The sequence below is a fragment of the Sturnira hondurensis genome, unplaced genomic scaffold (assembly GCF_014824575.4).
Source record: "Sturnira hondurensis isolate 20B ecotype Veracruz unplaced genomic scaffold, ASM1482457v3 Scaffold0024385, whole genome shotgun sequence".
Lineage (NCBI taxonomy): Eukaryota > Metazoa > Chordata > Mammalia > Chiroptera > Phyllostomidae > Sturnira > Sturnira hondurensis.
Genome location: NW_028097016.1, coordinates 109,956 through 126,213, shown reverse-complemented (window position 1 = coordinate 126,213; position 16,258 = coordinate 109,956). Strand labels below are relative to the sequence as shown.

Genomic DNA, 16,258 nt, shown 5'->3' with positions numbered 1-16,258 from the left:
CCATCATGCAGTTCACTGCCCAGCAGAGACCTAGAGGGCACAACACACAGGCAACAGTGACACAGGGCAGCCTATGGTAAGGACCAGAGAGGCTCCGAGTGCACACTGTGGCAGCACAGGGAAGGATGACCTGGCGGCTACTGAATAATGCAGTGGGGAAAACTCATAGCCTACTGAAGACAACTGAGCAACTTAATCTGGCCCAAGTGGAAGTACTGAACCCCACTCTCCTGGGGAGGAGGCTGTGCAGCCTCAGGGTGGCCTCTAGGGGTCCCTACCCAACAGGCAGACTGCAAGGTCTCTTACCTATGGCTCCAGTTACAGGACACCCTGTATATATCTGATGGGAGACTGGTGACCAGGAAAAACGGATCCAAATAACAAAGGCCTGAGGTAAATATTAGGAGCCTAGGAATTAGGAGCACGAGCAGGACCAGCAGGCTGAGTGGATGGGAGGCTGGTCGGGGTGCATACCCGCAGCAGGCCACTGCCTGTACTTTCTTGCACTTCCAGTGGTAGGTCCACTAAGGGTCCACAGACAGGGCAGAGCATCTGGGAGCAAAGGACCACAGCCTGTATAGACCTTTCTTTATGCCCCTAGAACAGGAGCGTCAAATTCATTTTCACTGGGGGACCATATTAGCCTCGCAGTTGCCTTCAGAGGGTCGAATATAACTTTAGGACTGTATAAATGTAACTACTCCCTAACAGTTAAGCGAGAGCTCAGTGCTGCCACTGGGTAGAAACAAGGTGCGGGGCCAGATAAAACAAGGCAGAGGGCTGGATTTGGTCCACAGGCCTTGTGTTTGCCATCTGTGCTCTAGAACATAGGCCTTCATCCTACTTTCTTTCATAGCCGCCACCACCTGCCCTATCTTTACCAACCTGGAAGTGGCTGAAACAGACTTAGTTAGGGTACCAGTATCATGGAGCAGGTCCTCAGGCCCTGAAGGTCTTGGGTAATACACACAGCGTTGGAGCGGCACAGCTGCTTCTGTGGGTCTCCTGGAGCACGGACAAGCTGAGCCAGCTTCAAGCTGCAGGGTTGGGTAGGCGCTTCCCTGCAGCCTAACCTGCTGCCCTGAGCAGGGCTCCTTCTGTCCCCACGTGTTCTGGGGAACAGCTCTGGCCTGGTATCATTCGTTCCTCACAGCAACCACCACCTGCATCACCTGTCCAGCCAAGGCCTCAGGTCTGTACCACTTTCTCTCCCCCTACAGGTGCCAGGACGTCTGTCTGCTGTTTTTTCTTTAAAGCCACCATCATTCACTCAGTCCCTCTCTCTCATCCTCATTCAGGATTAAGCCTGTCCCCAACCCTCTTTTGCCGAAATGTGCATGTAGGCCCTTTACCTATTAAGGGAATGTATGGCCTATTTGGGAGTTTCTCACTAAGAGAAACAAACCCAAAGCAAAGGGGAAGAAGGACGAAGGGGGCAGTTGAGGGGTGGTTGAGACATCCTGTGAGTGCTGGACTAACCATCTGTGGTCCACACCAGCATGCCACTGAAGTCCCTTCCTCGACACTTCTTGGATGGTCCCAAGAAGGGACGTCGAGGAAGGTCCTGAGTCTCATTCTCTCCACGCTTTAGCCCGATGGCAGAGCTCAGCCATCCACCCTCGCCATCCCTATCTGTTCGGAGTATAGTGCTCAGGAACGCTTTGCTGAACAAGAAGTTTCTACTACTCAGGAGGGTTCTCTTCCCTGCACCACCACTCTGCCCACCCCAACCCTCTAGCTCCCCCCACTTGCCAACTGGACAGAGGTCTTCATTGACAATGGGCTTCATATTAAGAAGTAGAGATAAGCAATCATTATTTCACCCAACAACTGAAGGTCCTACATGCCATGCTAAATGTAAATACCCTTTAATTAGCAATGAAGAGCCAAAAATTATTTTCAACCAGGGAATGGCAACAGAACCTTACATGATGCATGGACACTCAAGAAATATTTACATAAATGTATACATAAGTGAATGAATGATCACGACTGACTTCTGGGAAGATGACAGCAAACGTATGAGAGGCCACACTAAGACACGGGCTTAAGCCCCATGCTAAAGTGAGTGAAGCTAACCTCCACTTCCCACCTGTAGGGCTCTTCCCCCACCTGACAGGTGCATCCTAGGCTGTGCTCTACCACTGCTGGTCTCACTGCTTAGCGCCACAGATTCAGGGTGGGGCAGAGCAAGTTTATTACCGTACTATTTTCCATGCAAACAACTGCACACCTACTCTCCCTCCACCTTGTATTTAGCTGATATCCCAGCTTAAGGGGGACAAAAAAAGAAATGTCTCATGATAGAATTTCTCTTGCAATAACAAGACTCCGGGGGAAACAATCCAAAGTAAGAGCAACCGACCTGGTATCATCCACGAGACCCACTACTGGCCAAGTTCAGCCCCAAAACTACTAGACAAATGCTATCTCCACTTCACGAATGGTGATTTCAGCACTCTGTGTCCACAGACCTTCCTAAGTTCGGAGACTTTCTCCACTGGCCAATGAAGTGGCTGGGCCAGGACAGCATTCTAAGAAAAATGAACTTAGGGGAAACCCGGCAGCCTGGACAAGAACTGGGGCAGACTCCAGACACAACAAAGCTGCAATGAGGACAATGAGCTGCCATCACACCAACTGAGCTCCAACATCTACAGACTATCCTACCCACTGCATTTCTTTATATTTTTAATTTTTTCCCTCTTCTAGCCTCATAAACTGTGAGCTCCTTGAGGGCAGAGACTGGGAAGTTTTGCCTGTGCTTTAAAGCTATACGCCATGTCTTTTTCCCATCAGGAGCCACCCTAATACATGAACTTCAGGTTCATCTCTCACAGGAGTAAGGCCATCATTTTCTCCCTAAGAAGCAACGCCTTCTGGATAAGGAAGGGCAGGCTGAGCAGAGCTGCAAAGCTGAAGGAGGCAGGTGAGGCCATTATTCTGCCATTTTGCCCAGTTCCTCTAGGTCAGCCTGCAGAGCTCTGAGCACGATTAGAAGGGTGTGGGTGTTTCTGTTACTAAGAACGGAACAAACAGTCCACATCCTTCTTTATGGCATGGCACCTGCTTGTAAACTCACAGCTGGATTCGAACGATGAGTCCTGTGATTTCCACTTTGAGATCAGAGTCCAGTAGGCAGCCAGGACTTGCTGATCAGGGAGTAGGCAGGCGCCCTGTCTTCCCAAGGGATAGGAGGGAGAGAAATCACATAACACATCACCTCATTTTGCAGACGAAGCCCTGAGGCCCGGAGAGTTCAAGGTCCCAGAGCCGGGCAATGGCATGCCCAGGATCACATCATGGTCTCCTAATTCACATAATTCAGTGCTATTTCTACTGCAGTAGCTATGGCAAAATTTTCACTTTACTCTTTGAAGAGGTAAAAAAAGGTAGAGAGCAGAATATTAAGTTTTGGGATTCCCCATAGCTTCAGTAACCTCTTGTTGTCCTGGCCTCCATTGCCCTGGCCGTGTCTACCTTCTACTGGTTTCCCTTCTGTGGAAAGTTGGATCCTAAACCAATCAGTTCTGAACTAGTTCAGCGTTCCTACCAGGGCTGGTGCAGTCAGTTTGCACATGGCTTAGGATCTCTCGTTCTGTAAACAGGCAGAAGGCAATCTGCTCACACTCCCGCTTGGTCCCACACTCAAACAAACAGGCAAACAAGCCGTCCTCCAGAGCAGCCAAATCAGAGTAGCCACAGGGCCCACAGTGCAAGATCCACGGGAGGGACCAGCAGGCAGCCTCCATGGGAGTCCGGTTGAGGTAGATGCCGAGGTTAGCCCTCCGTTTCCTACTGGTTGGGTGTGAGTACAAAAGCCATGATTCTGACGGCGCTCCAGCTTCCTGTTCTGGCCTCAGAGAACTGTCCAGCAGAGGGCTCTGAACAGTGGGGGCATCTTTGCCAATAGGGTCCCGGCACCCACGTGGGATCTCCTGGGGTCGGAAACTCACCACACTGCCTTGGCAGCCATGGGGGGGCTCACAGAGCTGGCGGCTCAGGGCTGGCCTCTGAAAGCATTCACCGTGGTCAGTGCTGAGAGCCTCTGCTCGGCACCTGTTTGGGGTCCGGGCACTGCAATACAGCACAGGGCGGCCGCCCCCCCCAGTCACCTCTGCCACTTCACACTCCACTGTCACCATGGGCTTAATGAACCTGCCATGGTGCCATGTGGCCCCCAGGTCATCACTGTAGATCATCAGGGAATGAGGCCTGGCTTTACATGGTAGTGGGAAGCAAAAGAACCAGTAAGGGATATAGTAGGCGTACGCGGGGATGATCAGCCTCCCCGACCGCAGCTGGATGCCATGGCCTGGGCCCACAGCAAACGTGGCCCAGTGCTTCACTTCTGGGCCAATGACCTCCTCCGTCAGGTCCCTCACGTCGCTCCATGAATAGCCAGAATCCCAACTGCAGATGAAGCAGAGGCGGGCAGCATTCCTGCCTGACACAATCTGCTGACGCTCAGTGACATGGCCCCGCACACAAATGAAGAATAGGTACACACAGCCGCTCTTCTGCTCCCACACGGGACAGGGGTTCATGGTCCGATGCCCAGGCAACATGGCTTCCACCAGTGGCGTGAGTGGTCCCCACTAGACAAGAGTAAGGGAGAGAGGGAGGAGTGAGAGACTAATGGGAAGACATAAGGCCCAGTAAAAGCATTAGAACTTTTCAGAGAAAAGAAATAAATGGTGCTGAAATCTGTAAAATTGTGAAGGGCCAAGTATTCACTGAATTCTCATGCTATCCCCTCAATCTGAAACATTCTTCCTCACTTTGTCTAGATGCCCAATTCACCCCCCAAATTCAACTCAGAGTCACCTCCTCTAGGAGGCCTTCCATGACACTCTCTCTCCTCTACCAAAGGCTTCCTCTTTGTCCAAACAGAGGAGTTATAGCAATTATTATATCATATTATACTTTTTATTGTGACTGGCTCCCTCCCTAAACTATGAATCTTTTGAGGGTAGAAACCAAATTATTTTAATTTTGTATCTCCAGTGCTCAGTACATGAGAGGAGCTACATAATATTTTTAAAAGGAAGGTCTAAAAAATACGAAGGAAAGGAAGAAAAGGAATTAACACAGAGCAAGGCAGACAAACATGGACTTTTTAGGCATATAAAGGGAAATTTAAGACAAAGATTTTTTTATCTTCCTCTACTACCCTGGGAAGGCGATGCATAACACTGTCATTAAAAATTCAGGCATGGAATCAGAGGTATGCAGTTCAAACCCTGGTTTCATCACTTATTGTGTGACCTTGGACAAGTTATTTAATCTTCTGTTACTTCAGCTTCTTCCCCAGTTAAGTGGAGGATGTAATAACATGCTCGGAGAGGAGCTGTGGTGGGGGTAAAACGAGACAGCACCTAACCAGACACATCACGAACGAAGAGAGGCCTGACCTCATTGGTATATTTTAAAAACAATGTTGGCCTGGTATTTCAAGTCTCTTTTCCTCTCAAAGTATTTCTGTAATTCTAAAAGAGGTAACTGACAGGCGGAGAGGCTGAGCGATTCCTGACAGCCATATGGGGCTAAGAGGACAAAACAAACAGAAGCCCGGTTTCGTTGCTTGGAGTTGGAAGCCTAAAGGGCTGAATCCCAGGAGTAAGGGTGAAACGGAGGCCGACCTGCCCTCACAACCACCGCCCTGGAAACCTGGCTGGATCATCGACAGCAGTGGGCCATCCACACATCCTGGAACCTAGTCATCCCACTCCTAGACAGAAAGCCACCAAAAGTACATGCACACGGTACTGAAAACACAGAGGAGAGTACTCAGCACAGCACTATCCACACACAAAATCGCTAACCCCAATATGCAACAACAGCAGAATGGGCCAATTAAATGTCATATAGTCATACAATGAAATACTTTGGAACAGTGAAAATGAACAAATCACAGCTGCACACCTAGTTTGGGTAAACCTCAAGAATATAATACTGAACAAAGGAAGCCAAACACAGAGGATACACAGAATATATGACTGTCTAACTGCTATGCCGTACGCCTGAAATACAAAATAATATTGAATGCAAGCTGTAATTTAAAAAATACAGAGATTAAAATAAAAACAAACAAAACTAAATCCAAGAGCTAAAAATCAGAATAGTAACTACCTCTGGGAAGGAGGGGGAGACATATGAGAAGCTTCTAAGTTGCTGGCAATGTTCTATTTTTGAGTTGAGTGGTGAATTCACAAGTGTTGGCTCTGTCAATTCAGAACTGACATTCATGTTTGGTGCATTTGACATTTACGCTATGTCTTATGTTTTCTGTACATTTGTTATCGCTTCACATTAAAATGCTGTGAATGGGAGCACCACGGGCACATGCTTGCATTTCTCTGTTTCGGAGAGAAGCAGTGCCGGAAGGGCACATAAGAAACCACCAGCTGCAAGAGGAGGTACAAGACTGGGAGGGGGGCCACCTTTTTACACTGTTTTTATTTCTCAGCCATGTAAATGTGTGAACTAGACGAAACAAAAGAAGTTTTAGAATTTTAATTCTTACATGAATGAGCAAAAACCACTGTTAAGCAAAACTCAGATCACAGATTCTCCAAATCATTAGGACTCAGTGCCAACTCCCACCTTACAGAAGATTCTCGTCTAAGTTTTCTGCCTGAAGACCAGTCTGTCCTTGAACTAGTCTAAAGACAAGGAACTCACCATCTCTAGAGCAGCCCATTCCATAGCAGAGTGCCTTGTGCACTATAAACACTTCAAACATATGTGCCCGAGTCAACATAATTATTGGATAGAAGCCCACCTTTCCCCATAAGGCTCTCCCAGATTGCTAACTAATTGAAAGCTGTTTCCTAAATCCTCCCAAACGGCACTGTTACTCTCTGGAAACTGTCATTGCATAAGAAATGCATTTCACTGTCTGACTGCATTTTAACCCCCCAGAGGCAGGACCTAAGTTCTCCGTGGCTCTCTGGAATCAAGGTCCAGAAGGCCAGCAGTGGGAGGGGCCGTCAGGCCTGCCTTGAGGACAGGAAAAGCACCCACAGAGCAAACTCCAGGGCCTCACGGATACCATTAGAGAGAGGAGATAAAGCACTGTGGATGTCAGAGAAGGAAAAGACCATTTCTGGATGTGGAGAATCCAGGGAGAAACCTTTGATTCCGCTCACCACTGACTCACTCACTCCAAGAATCAGCTTAAATGGTGTGGCCCACACAACAGCTTCTCTGATCCTCAAATGCATTTGACTCCTTCTTCTAAGGAAATAGCCCACAAGGGGCTGAACCTGCCTTGTGACACTTCGTGGGTTCTGTATGGGAGATTTGGACACTTACATCTATGCACAGCTCTACTTTCTCTCTCCAATTTGGCTGTGTAATTTCTTTGCAAAGAGAGGCCAGAATCTGTCAACTTTTTTATTGCCTCCCTCCACACATCCCCCTTGATTTAATGCCTGGTACATAGTAGGTGTTTGATAAATGTCTGTTGAAGAAAGGAGGAAAGGAAAGAGAAAGGATGAAGGGAGACAGGAATGGAAAGGAGAGGGAAGAAGAAAGAAGGGAAGGAGGGAGGGAAGAATGAAAGGGAGGAGTGAACAGAAGGATTACAGAAATGCTCTCAGGTAGAAACAATATTCTATAAACAATGTCTAGACGCTCCTCTCCCTCTTAACTGCAAAGAAGAGGCCTAGAGAGTAGATTTCATTTCCAACTGTTGCTCTGGGGATACAGCCCTTGCCTCCTCAGCATCCTGTGTGGAACCCAACACTTTATGGGTAGCACTGAATGGGTGGACGTTTCCAATGAGAAGTAACTCTGCTGCAAACGCATTCGGAAGACTACGACTGCTCAGATCAGGAACCTTGAGCAGGACGCAGCACGACATACGAAATCCACAAGCACTGCTACTACCTTTAGGAACAGGGGGCGGGGAATTACTGGGCAGGTTAGTCAGGGAAATCAGAAGCTCAGCCATCCTTAGTAACTGAAAGGAGAATGACTTTATTTTATGTCTAAAATAAACTTTACATGAAGCTATAAGAAACAGTAAACTAAAGATGAAAGCATTAGGATCCAAATAATCTCAACCAGTTGCAGCAATGAAACAAACAAGCTGAGGGTTAACAGAGATAAAACAAGTCTTGGGCTTAAAAATCAGGATGGAGAAACATGATTAACAAATGCAGCTCTGGCTAATGTAGCTCAGTTGGTTGGGTGCTGCCCTGCAAACCAAAAGGTTGCCGGTTTAATACCTGGTCAGGGAACATGCCTGGGTTGCGGTTCAGTCCCCAGTTGGGGCGCATGCAAGAGGCACTGATCAGTGTTTCTCCCTCACATCAATGAGTCTCTCCCTATTTCCCTCCCTTCCCCTCTCTCTAGAATCAATAAATGGGGGGAAAATAACAAATGTAATAGCCAACAAGTGTATAAAAAATACTCAGTGCTGTTAATAACGAGAGAAGTTTTTGATATCACCTCTTACCCATTAGGATGACCACTGTCAAGAAACACGGAAGAAGTGTTGTCAAGGACACAGAGAAACCGAAACACTTGTTTGATGGGATAAGAAAATAGTGTGCTCACCGTGGAAAACAGTATGGAGGCTCCTCGAGAAATTAAAAACAGCATCACTATGTGCCCAGCCGTTCCACGGCTCTAGGTGTAGAGTCAAAAAACTGAAAGCACCGTCTCAAAGGGATGGCGAGGCACTGGGACATTTCCCCAGCACGTTCACAGAGCACTAGTCACAAGAGCCAAAAGGTGCAGCCTGAGTCTGCACCAACAGAAGAACGAATAAACCAATAGGCGGGTCAACACAGGGGAATATTATTCAGCCTTTAAAAAGAAGAATATACACTACAACATGAACCCTGAGGATATTATTCTAAATCAGCAATTTTCAACCTTTTTCACCTCGTGGCACACATAAGCTAATTACTAAAATTCTGTAGCACACCGAAAAATATATTTTTTGCCAATCTAACAAAATAGGTATAATTCTGATTCACTCACACTGGACAGCTACTGTTGTGTTAGCTATTGTCATTTTTTAAATTTGACAATCTAAGGGAAAAGAGGCCAGTGCCCCTGAACAAACAGGCTTGCGTGTTCTAAAAAGTCTTGTGAAACACCGTTGAAAACTGCTGTTCTAAATGAAATAAGCCGATCACAAAAAGACCAACACTGCACGATCCTACTGAGATACCTAAAGTAATCAATCTCACAGAAACAGTGGATTAGTGGTTTCTACAGACCGAGGAAGGGGGAAATGAGGAGCCATTCAATGTGTATGAAACCGTAGTCATCAATGACAGTGCAATGACAAAGTCCTAAAAAGTCATCAACCGTAGTGCAATGACAAAGTCCTAAAAAGATGTGTTGTATAACACTGTGCATACAGTTAACAACACCATAATGTACACTTGAAATAAGATGGAAAATTTCCTTAGGTGTATTTTACCACAAAAGGTTTTTTTTTTTAAAAAAAGAACAATAAATGTGAAAAAGACTTGGAGGTTTTAACTGACTATCATCCTAGTATTAGTTAACGGTGTCTTGCAGGATCGAAAAAGTAAATGCTGCTCTCCCTTGGGATGCGTGGAAAGGATACAAGGTGGGAGAGCCGCCTCACTGCTGGGGTGGCTCCGTCCTTGGGGTCCAAGTTCAATTCTGAGCACCATTCTCTGACAAAGGACACTAGCATCCCAGACCAGATCCCAAGGAGGATCATCATAGTTTTCAAGGGCCTGGAAACCTAATCCAGACCGTGGCCAAGAAGGAAAGACACTTAAAGAACTAGAGTTGTCGAGTCCCCAAAACAGAGGACTCAGAGGGCATGAACACCACTCGCAGGTACGTGGAAGAGACATCCCGGCAGAAGGGACTTTATTACATATAAACTCACTGCCCCAGAAGGCGGAACAAGACCAACAGGTAGTTGTAGAGGAGCACAGATCATCTCGTGCCTCCAAGATAAGTTAACAGGTGCCACAGGATTTGAGGAGCTGGGTAAGCAGACCCTTTATAGAAGATGACTAAAGTAGAGTTCCTACTATGTATTATAACTGCTATTATTACATTTTATAGACGATGAAACAGAACAGAGGCAAGTATCCAAGGTCACACAGCCAATAAACGGTTAGATCTTTCCTGACTTCAAAACCAGGCTCTTAACCACTGAGCTATGGGTAGCTACCAATGGAGCACAGAAGATTTCTACACCGGGAAAGAAGTTGGACTGATGATTCTTCTAATTTCAAGATTCTATAATTGAGTAAATCGGAGATAAAATCGAATAAAGCAAGAGGCAGGAAGAAGAGCAGCAGCAGGAGACTGTTGTCATCCCACAGCCCCTCATCTGCTAGCTGTGGCCTTGAACAAGCTAACTACCTCTCAGAGCTCCAGGATCCCTCATCAGCAACCCTGGGCTAACAATGCTTACTTTCCTGGGTGACTTATAAAGATGAAAGCGAATGTAAATGAAAAGGACACATGAACCACGGAGGCTTCTGGAATCAGAGACCAAGTCTGAAGCCTGCTTCTACTCCTTTATCATACCTGTGTGACCTTGAGCAAGTGGCAAGCTCTCTGAGCCTCAGTTTTCTCATCTTTAAAATGTGACTGACAATTCCTATGTGTTGGAGTGCCTGAGAAGATCAGTATGCCCCGGCAGAGGCTCCCCCTCAACTCCCACATAGGGCTCTTCCTGCACTGATAGGAAAAGCACAGACTCTGAGTGCTCTGAGCAAATATGGAGAGAAACTGAGGCCCAGGCCCAGATTGGGGATGAGGAGTCACCTGTACCGAGTGCCCAGTCCTCAACCCGCGCCTCAGCACCAGGTGGAGCGCATCCTCATCCCTGCTCGTAGAGCGCTTCTCTGCAAAGGCCAGGAAGGTGTGGGTGCGGGGCACGTAGAGCAGGGCTGGGATCCGGTAGGTGATCCCGCTCTTGTCTTCCTGCTGGAACAGAGGGGTGTTGAAGGAGCAGGATGCCACTTCTTCCATGACCTCTGCAAGGATAGGAGGCAGCTAAATGTGTGTCCATATCCAAACGCTGGCCTGTATATAAGTTCTGTTCTATCACTCCATTTCTGGGGATCACCAAGAGGCAGAGATCTACTCAAATGTTTACCTTTTTTGGTGAAAATAACACCATGGTGTCAACAGCACAAAGCCAGCAATATGCATTTTTATTTTAACAAATCTATCCTCCAGGCTGTGGGAATCCTATGCAGCCTGTGTCAAGTGGATTTCTCCAGAGGTTCTGCATATGCTTCTGCCAATCATCCAGGGGTATTACCAGCCCAGAAAGCTTCTAATGCCAAGTGACATTTCTTCACTTGGAGGTCATTCAGGTGACATAAATATAAACCCAAATCCATATGAGCAAATGCCTGTGTTTAAGAACTCTCTGAGGAAACTTTTCTCCTCAACTGGAGCCTAGGATAAAAGGCAATCTCCTTTGTCATCTCTGCATCTGTAGCAAGATTTTTTCCCCTAGTCCACCCCACCAGAAGGTGCAGGCTTTCAAGGGACTTCATGCAAGGATCTCAGTTCCAGCCAGAGTCTCTGACCCCTGCAGGCCCATAGTTTCATGCACTGTCTATTAAAGGCCAAGCTTCTAGGTAAGTAAGGCCAGCAAACAAACAGAGCAGCTGGGGTCAGGTGAAGGGGCTAACTATAACTTCTCTGGTTTTCAGGTTACTCTTGGTTTTTAGGCCCCTAGGGAGTTCTCTTACTTTCTTGCAAATTCAGCTTAAAGCGCTTTGTTATATTTTATATACCATTTTACAGGTTGGATAGCCAGCCGTAATCCTGAAAATGGAAGTCTCTAGGTACATTTCTCAAAGAAAATTAGGTGTTCTACTTCCCAGAGGCCCAAAAAGGAATCAAGCTAGCCAGCCAGAACCAGGCTTAAAATTCTTTTTTTTTTAACCTCTCTCACCTGTCATCCAAACCCTACCTTACATTTGTAAAAATTATCAGGCTGTAAGAATGAGGCCCATAGATCATAATCATTTATTTAATCAATATTTCTGGGTGCCTTCCAAGTCAGGCCATAAGGTAGGTGCTCAGGAGACAGAAATCAGAGGCCCCTGCCATCAAGAAACCCACATCCTGGGAGGGAAACAGACACAGACACAGACAATTACAACATTGTGTAGTAAGTGCTACTTCAGAGGTGAACCATGGGAGCATATGGGAAAACAGAAAAGGGCAACTGTCCAGATCAAGGCAGCAGAAGTTTTTTGGAGAGGTGACAAATGAGCCAAGAGCACTCCTGTCTTATATATCCTTATTCTCTGGGTCTGGAATATTCTTTCAGATAGCCACAGACCTCACTTCCTCACCTCCTTGTACTCTGGTTCAAACATTATCAATCGGCAAGGCCTTCCCTGATAACTCCTCTGAGCTCCTTATCCCCCTTCCCTGCTCTCTTCTCCATGCATTATGCTGACCCATACATTATACTTGTTAAACATATACTAAATAACAGACACCCCATACAGGACAGGGATATGTCTGTGCTATTCTGTTACACCTCTATACCATGCTTGGTAATTAATAGGCACTTGACTAATATCTGATGAATGGGTGAGCTAGATCTTAAACTGGATAAGCCAACTGAAGTGTGAAAAAGAGAAGGAGAGGGTGGATGTGAAAAGCCTACAGGTGACAGAAAATACAATGAGCTGTGGGGATCCTCAGCAATCCAGTATGACTGTCCTGGTGAAAAGCTATGAGCAGACATGGGTCTGAAAGGGGTCAACAGAGTCCAGATCCTAGGAGGCTTTGATGCCTTACTAAGGTATTTATCCCACAGATGGGAGCCACTCAAGAGTTTCTGGCAAAGCAGTGGCATGACCAAGTATGCATTCAGTCTCTCAGGTGGCCCTGTGGACAAAGAACTGAAGGGGAAAGCTACACTGCCTGTGGCTGCATCCTCCCGGTGTTAATAAAGACCACCTTTCCTCAGCGGCATATGGCTATCATTTAGTCACTATTTTTAACTTAGAACCACGGCTCACTATCATGAGGGGTATGGGGAGGTGGTCTCCTGAGTCCAGAAGAAAAGCCCCACCTCACCCCCATCCTGGGCTCTCAATAGCAGAACTGAAAGGTATGGGTGAACTGCCTTCTTTGCACAAATGTAGAGTGTCACTCTCTCCCCTCAACTCAGGCTCTCCTGCCCAGGAGGATCAGACTCTCTTTTAAAAATCAGTCCCTGAGCCCAACTGGTACAAAGGTTAGGAACACAGAATTTGACCCTGGCCAGGACAGCATGATTCTGGGCATGGTATTTAACGTCTCTGTGCTTCAGGATCCTCATTTATAAAAGTCAATAGAGTGGTTAACAGAATTAAGTGAAAAAGTTGAAGTGGCTGTTACAGGGCCCATCCCATAGTCTGAGCTCAATATATGACAGTTATTATTGTTAGACTGTCAATCCCTGCATATTCTTCTACTTGCATTCCTTGAAATCTGTGGAGGAGGATGATGATTGTAACAACAATCACGATTACAACTTCCCTACTTAAAAGCATTTAAATCCTTCTGCACCTCTGGAAGAAATTATATTTTAAACTCTTATAACCTAACACTTCGATTATGAGTTAATATCAATGCTATTAATCATTAGCCATCAAATGATTATTAGTTAACATTGAAATAGGACAAATAAAGCACAGGATAAGCATAAAGTGGGGGGAAAGGACTAGGAACAAGGAAAGGCAGAGGAAGTGGAAAGAGCACCCAAGAACAACTGGTCATATGGGACCAGACTGGGTCCCCAGTTCTATAACTTTATTGTGTGACTTTGTGCTAATCACTTGGAGGCCTTGGACTCCTCGAGGCCTTGGACTCCTTGCCTGTAAAGTGTGGATAACAATAATACCTACCTAAGATGATCAGTACAAAGAACCACTGTAAACTGCTTCCTAAGCCTTAAAGTACCATAAATAAAGGTCTTTATTATAAATTCCAATGTCTTCACTATAAATTTTGATACCTTCCCAATTTCATTTATGGCTTTGCTATCCCTACAACAATTACAGTCACTATCATTAGTTTTCATCATGATTATGCTGATCATGTTGCTGACAGTGTTAACACACGTGGTGGTGACTCTGGCACTGACACCCAAACTATTTCACACAAACCACACACTGGGAACTAGGGATAGAGAAGACTCTGATACAGTTCTGCTTTAGAGTTGTTCATGTTAGCAGAGAACTCATATTATTAATTGCTACTTCATATAATCACCTTTCAATGGAATCCTCCCTGCTCTCTTACTAGGAGAGAGGACAAATGTATCAACAGCATGGACTTTGAAGCGTGACCTGGCTTTTATACTCACTAGCAAATTGCTTTACTTCTGAGCCCATTTCCTCACTTATAATGGAGATAATACTACCTATTTCTCAGGCCATAAGAACAACGTAATTCCATAGATCCCAGTGAACACTCAGAAAACCTCCCAAACTCATTTATTCACTCCTAAACAACTACTGTTTAATGAGCACCCATATGTCAGGCTTTTGGAGATTCTGTAGACCAAACCCTTCTCATGGTTACCACCCATGGCAAAACTGAGGCTCATGGAGAGAAATAAACTTATGTGAGGCCACTCAATGAGTCGGTAGCAAAACCTGGATCAAGACCATGGTCTCCCTTTGATCAAGACCATGGTCTCCCTTTAAGTTCCAGGTCAGGGGTCTCTGCGGCCCACACACCTCTCTCTAGTAAAAAAGGTTTTCCGGTCTCTGTTCCCTTTCATCTCTAAAATGATGATTCTCAGCTTTAAGTTTGGCTTCTGTGGAAGGAAAACAAAAACAGAACTACCCAAAATTAGTCTTCTACGTCCGAGATGCTAACCGACTGGGGTGGTTCTGACTTAATATTCCCTCAAAACTGTTATTTCGTAAGCCCAGATGATGCTGCAGAACTCAACCCCCACACTGCCCCTTTTCGGGGGGCTCCCCAGTCTCCCAGACCCGCTCACCTGCGCAGGAAGGACGGCGGTTCCCCCGCCTCTCTCAAGGCAGAGTTGGGCGCGCAGGCAGGCTCTCAGCTTATGGACAGGAATGCCTGGGAGACTGACCAAGGCTGGGGAGACTGAAGCAGGAGAATGAGACTATGGACACGAAATCCAACCACCAAAAGCGAAGAAAGCGGAAGACACACACATCGAGAGGCAGTGAGGCAGACAGAACCAAACGGAGACCAGGAGAGGACGCGGGGGTAGGTCATACGGAAGCCACAGTCCGCTGACAGTTGAGAGCGACGGCTGGCCGAGGCCCCGCCCCTTGCGTACAGGCGCAGCAGAGGCCCCACCCCCTCGCTGCCTAGCCTCTCACGGCGCAAGGTATCTGCCCCTTCCTCTCTGACCACCACCCCCTCTACCCGCCAGATTTCTGTTCAGAGCCTGGACCTACCACAGCTCCCCACCGCTGTGCAGCTCCCTGGCTCCGCCCCCCAGCCTTCCATTTTTAACCCCTCCACCCTCCCCTCAACCCCGTATTTCCATGCTCCATTGGTTGACAGTCTATAGATAGGTTTGACCGCTTAAAACTTCCCAGGACAGCCTGAGTCAAGCGAAGGTTCCGAACCTCAGAGGGGACTCCACAAAAAGGTTCAGGGAGCCAGATAATTGGACCACCCCTACTCAAAAATAAATAAATATTGTAATAATGTTATATATGTGTGTGTGTGCATGTAACATATTGCATAAAATATGATTAGGTTATAACTCACTGAAGAAAATAAAACCTGAGTCAAGATTTATATGAATAATTGAATAAAGTAGTAAATGGGGAAAAGGACAGCTCTTCCTGTAGAATTCCAATTCATAAGTGTAGACTTATGTGCATACTGTTTGAACACAGTATGGTTTATGCTGAACCTGTTTTCCTTCTGAGAGTCTGGAAATTTTCCTTCTGAGAGTACTAGGCAGAGGGTGCCCGCATGACCAGCCCCCAATAAAAACTGTGGGTGCTGAGTCTCTAAAAGGTTCACTAGGCAGAAACATGGCACACATGCTACATTTTCATTGCCAAGGGCAAGTGTGCTTAGTGTGTTCCCCCATGAGAGTGAGAGAACATAAGGAAGCCTGCACATGGACGTCTCCATGCTTCCCCTGTGTCTTGTCCTTTTATGATCTGATGTGTGTCTTTACTACATTGCTGTGATAAATCTTAGCTCTGAGTATGGCCATATGCTGAGTCTTGTGGCACCTTCTAGAGAATCTCTAAACCCAGGGGTGGTCTTGGGGACC

At 46.5% G+C, this 16,258-nt stretch overlaps 1 protein-coding gene across 2 annotated transcripts; it reads right to left on the bottom strand.

Annotated features, from left to right (window-relative positions):
- Window positions 1-1,145: 1,145 nt before the first annotated feature.
- On the bottom strand, window positions 1,146-15,293 carry NEU3 (neuraminidase 3). Of its 2 annotated transcripts, XM_037038415.1 has the most exons (3): window positions 14,987-15,293; window positions 10,780-10,991; window positions 1,146-4,598 (listed from the first exon to the last, which is right to left on the bottom strand). In XM_037038415.1, the coding sequence occupies exons 2-3, from the start codon at window positions 10,984-10,986 to the stop codon at window positions 3,525-3,527; spliced, it is 1,281 nt and encodes a 426-aa protein (XP_036894310.1). In that variant the 5' UTR covers window positions 10,987-10,991; window positions 14,987-15,293; the 3' UTR covers window positions 1,146-3,524. The 2 variants fall into 2 exon arrangements, with proteins under 2 accessions (XP_036894310.1, XP_036894311.1); XM_037038416.1 differs by lacking the exon at window positions 14,987-15,293 and having other exon boundaries at window positions 10,780-12,588.
- Window positions 15,294-16,258: the final 965 nt, after the last annotated feature.

Coding starts and splice junctions, on each gene's coding strand:
- NEU3 (XM_037038415.1), bottom strand. CDS start 10,986: ATGGAAGAAGTGGCATCCTGCTCCTTCAACACCCCTCTGTTCCAGCAG. Junction 4,599..10,779: donor GGACTGGGCACTCGGTACAG/GTGACTCCTCAT, acceptor ACTCTTGTCTAG/TGGGGACCACTCACGCCACT.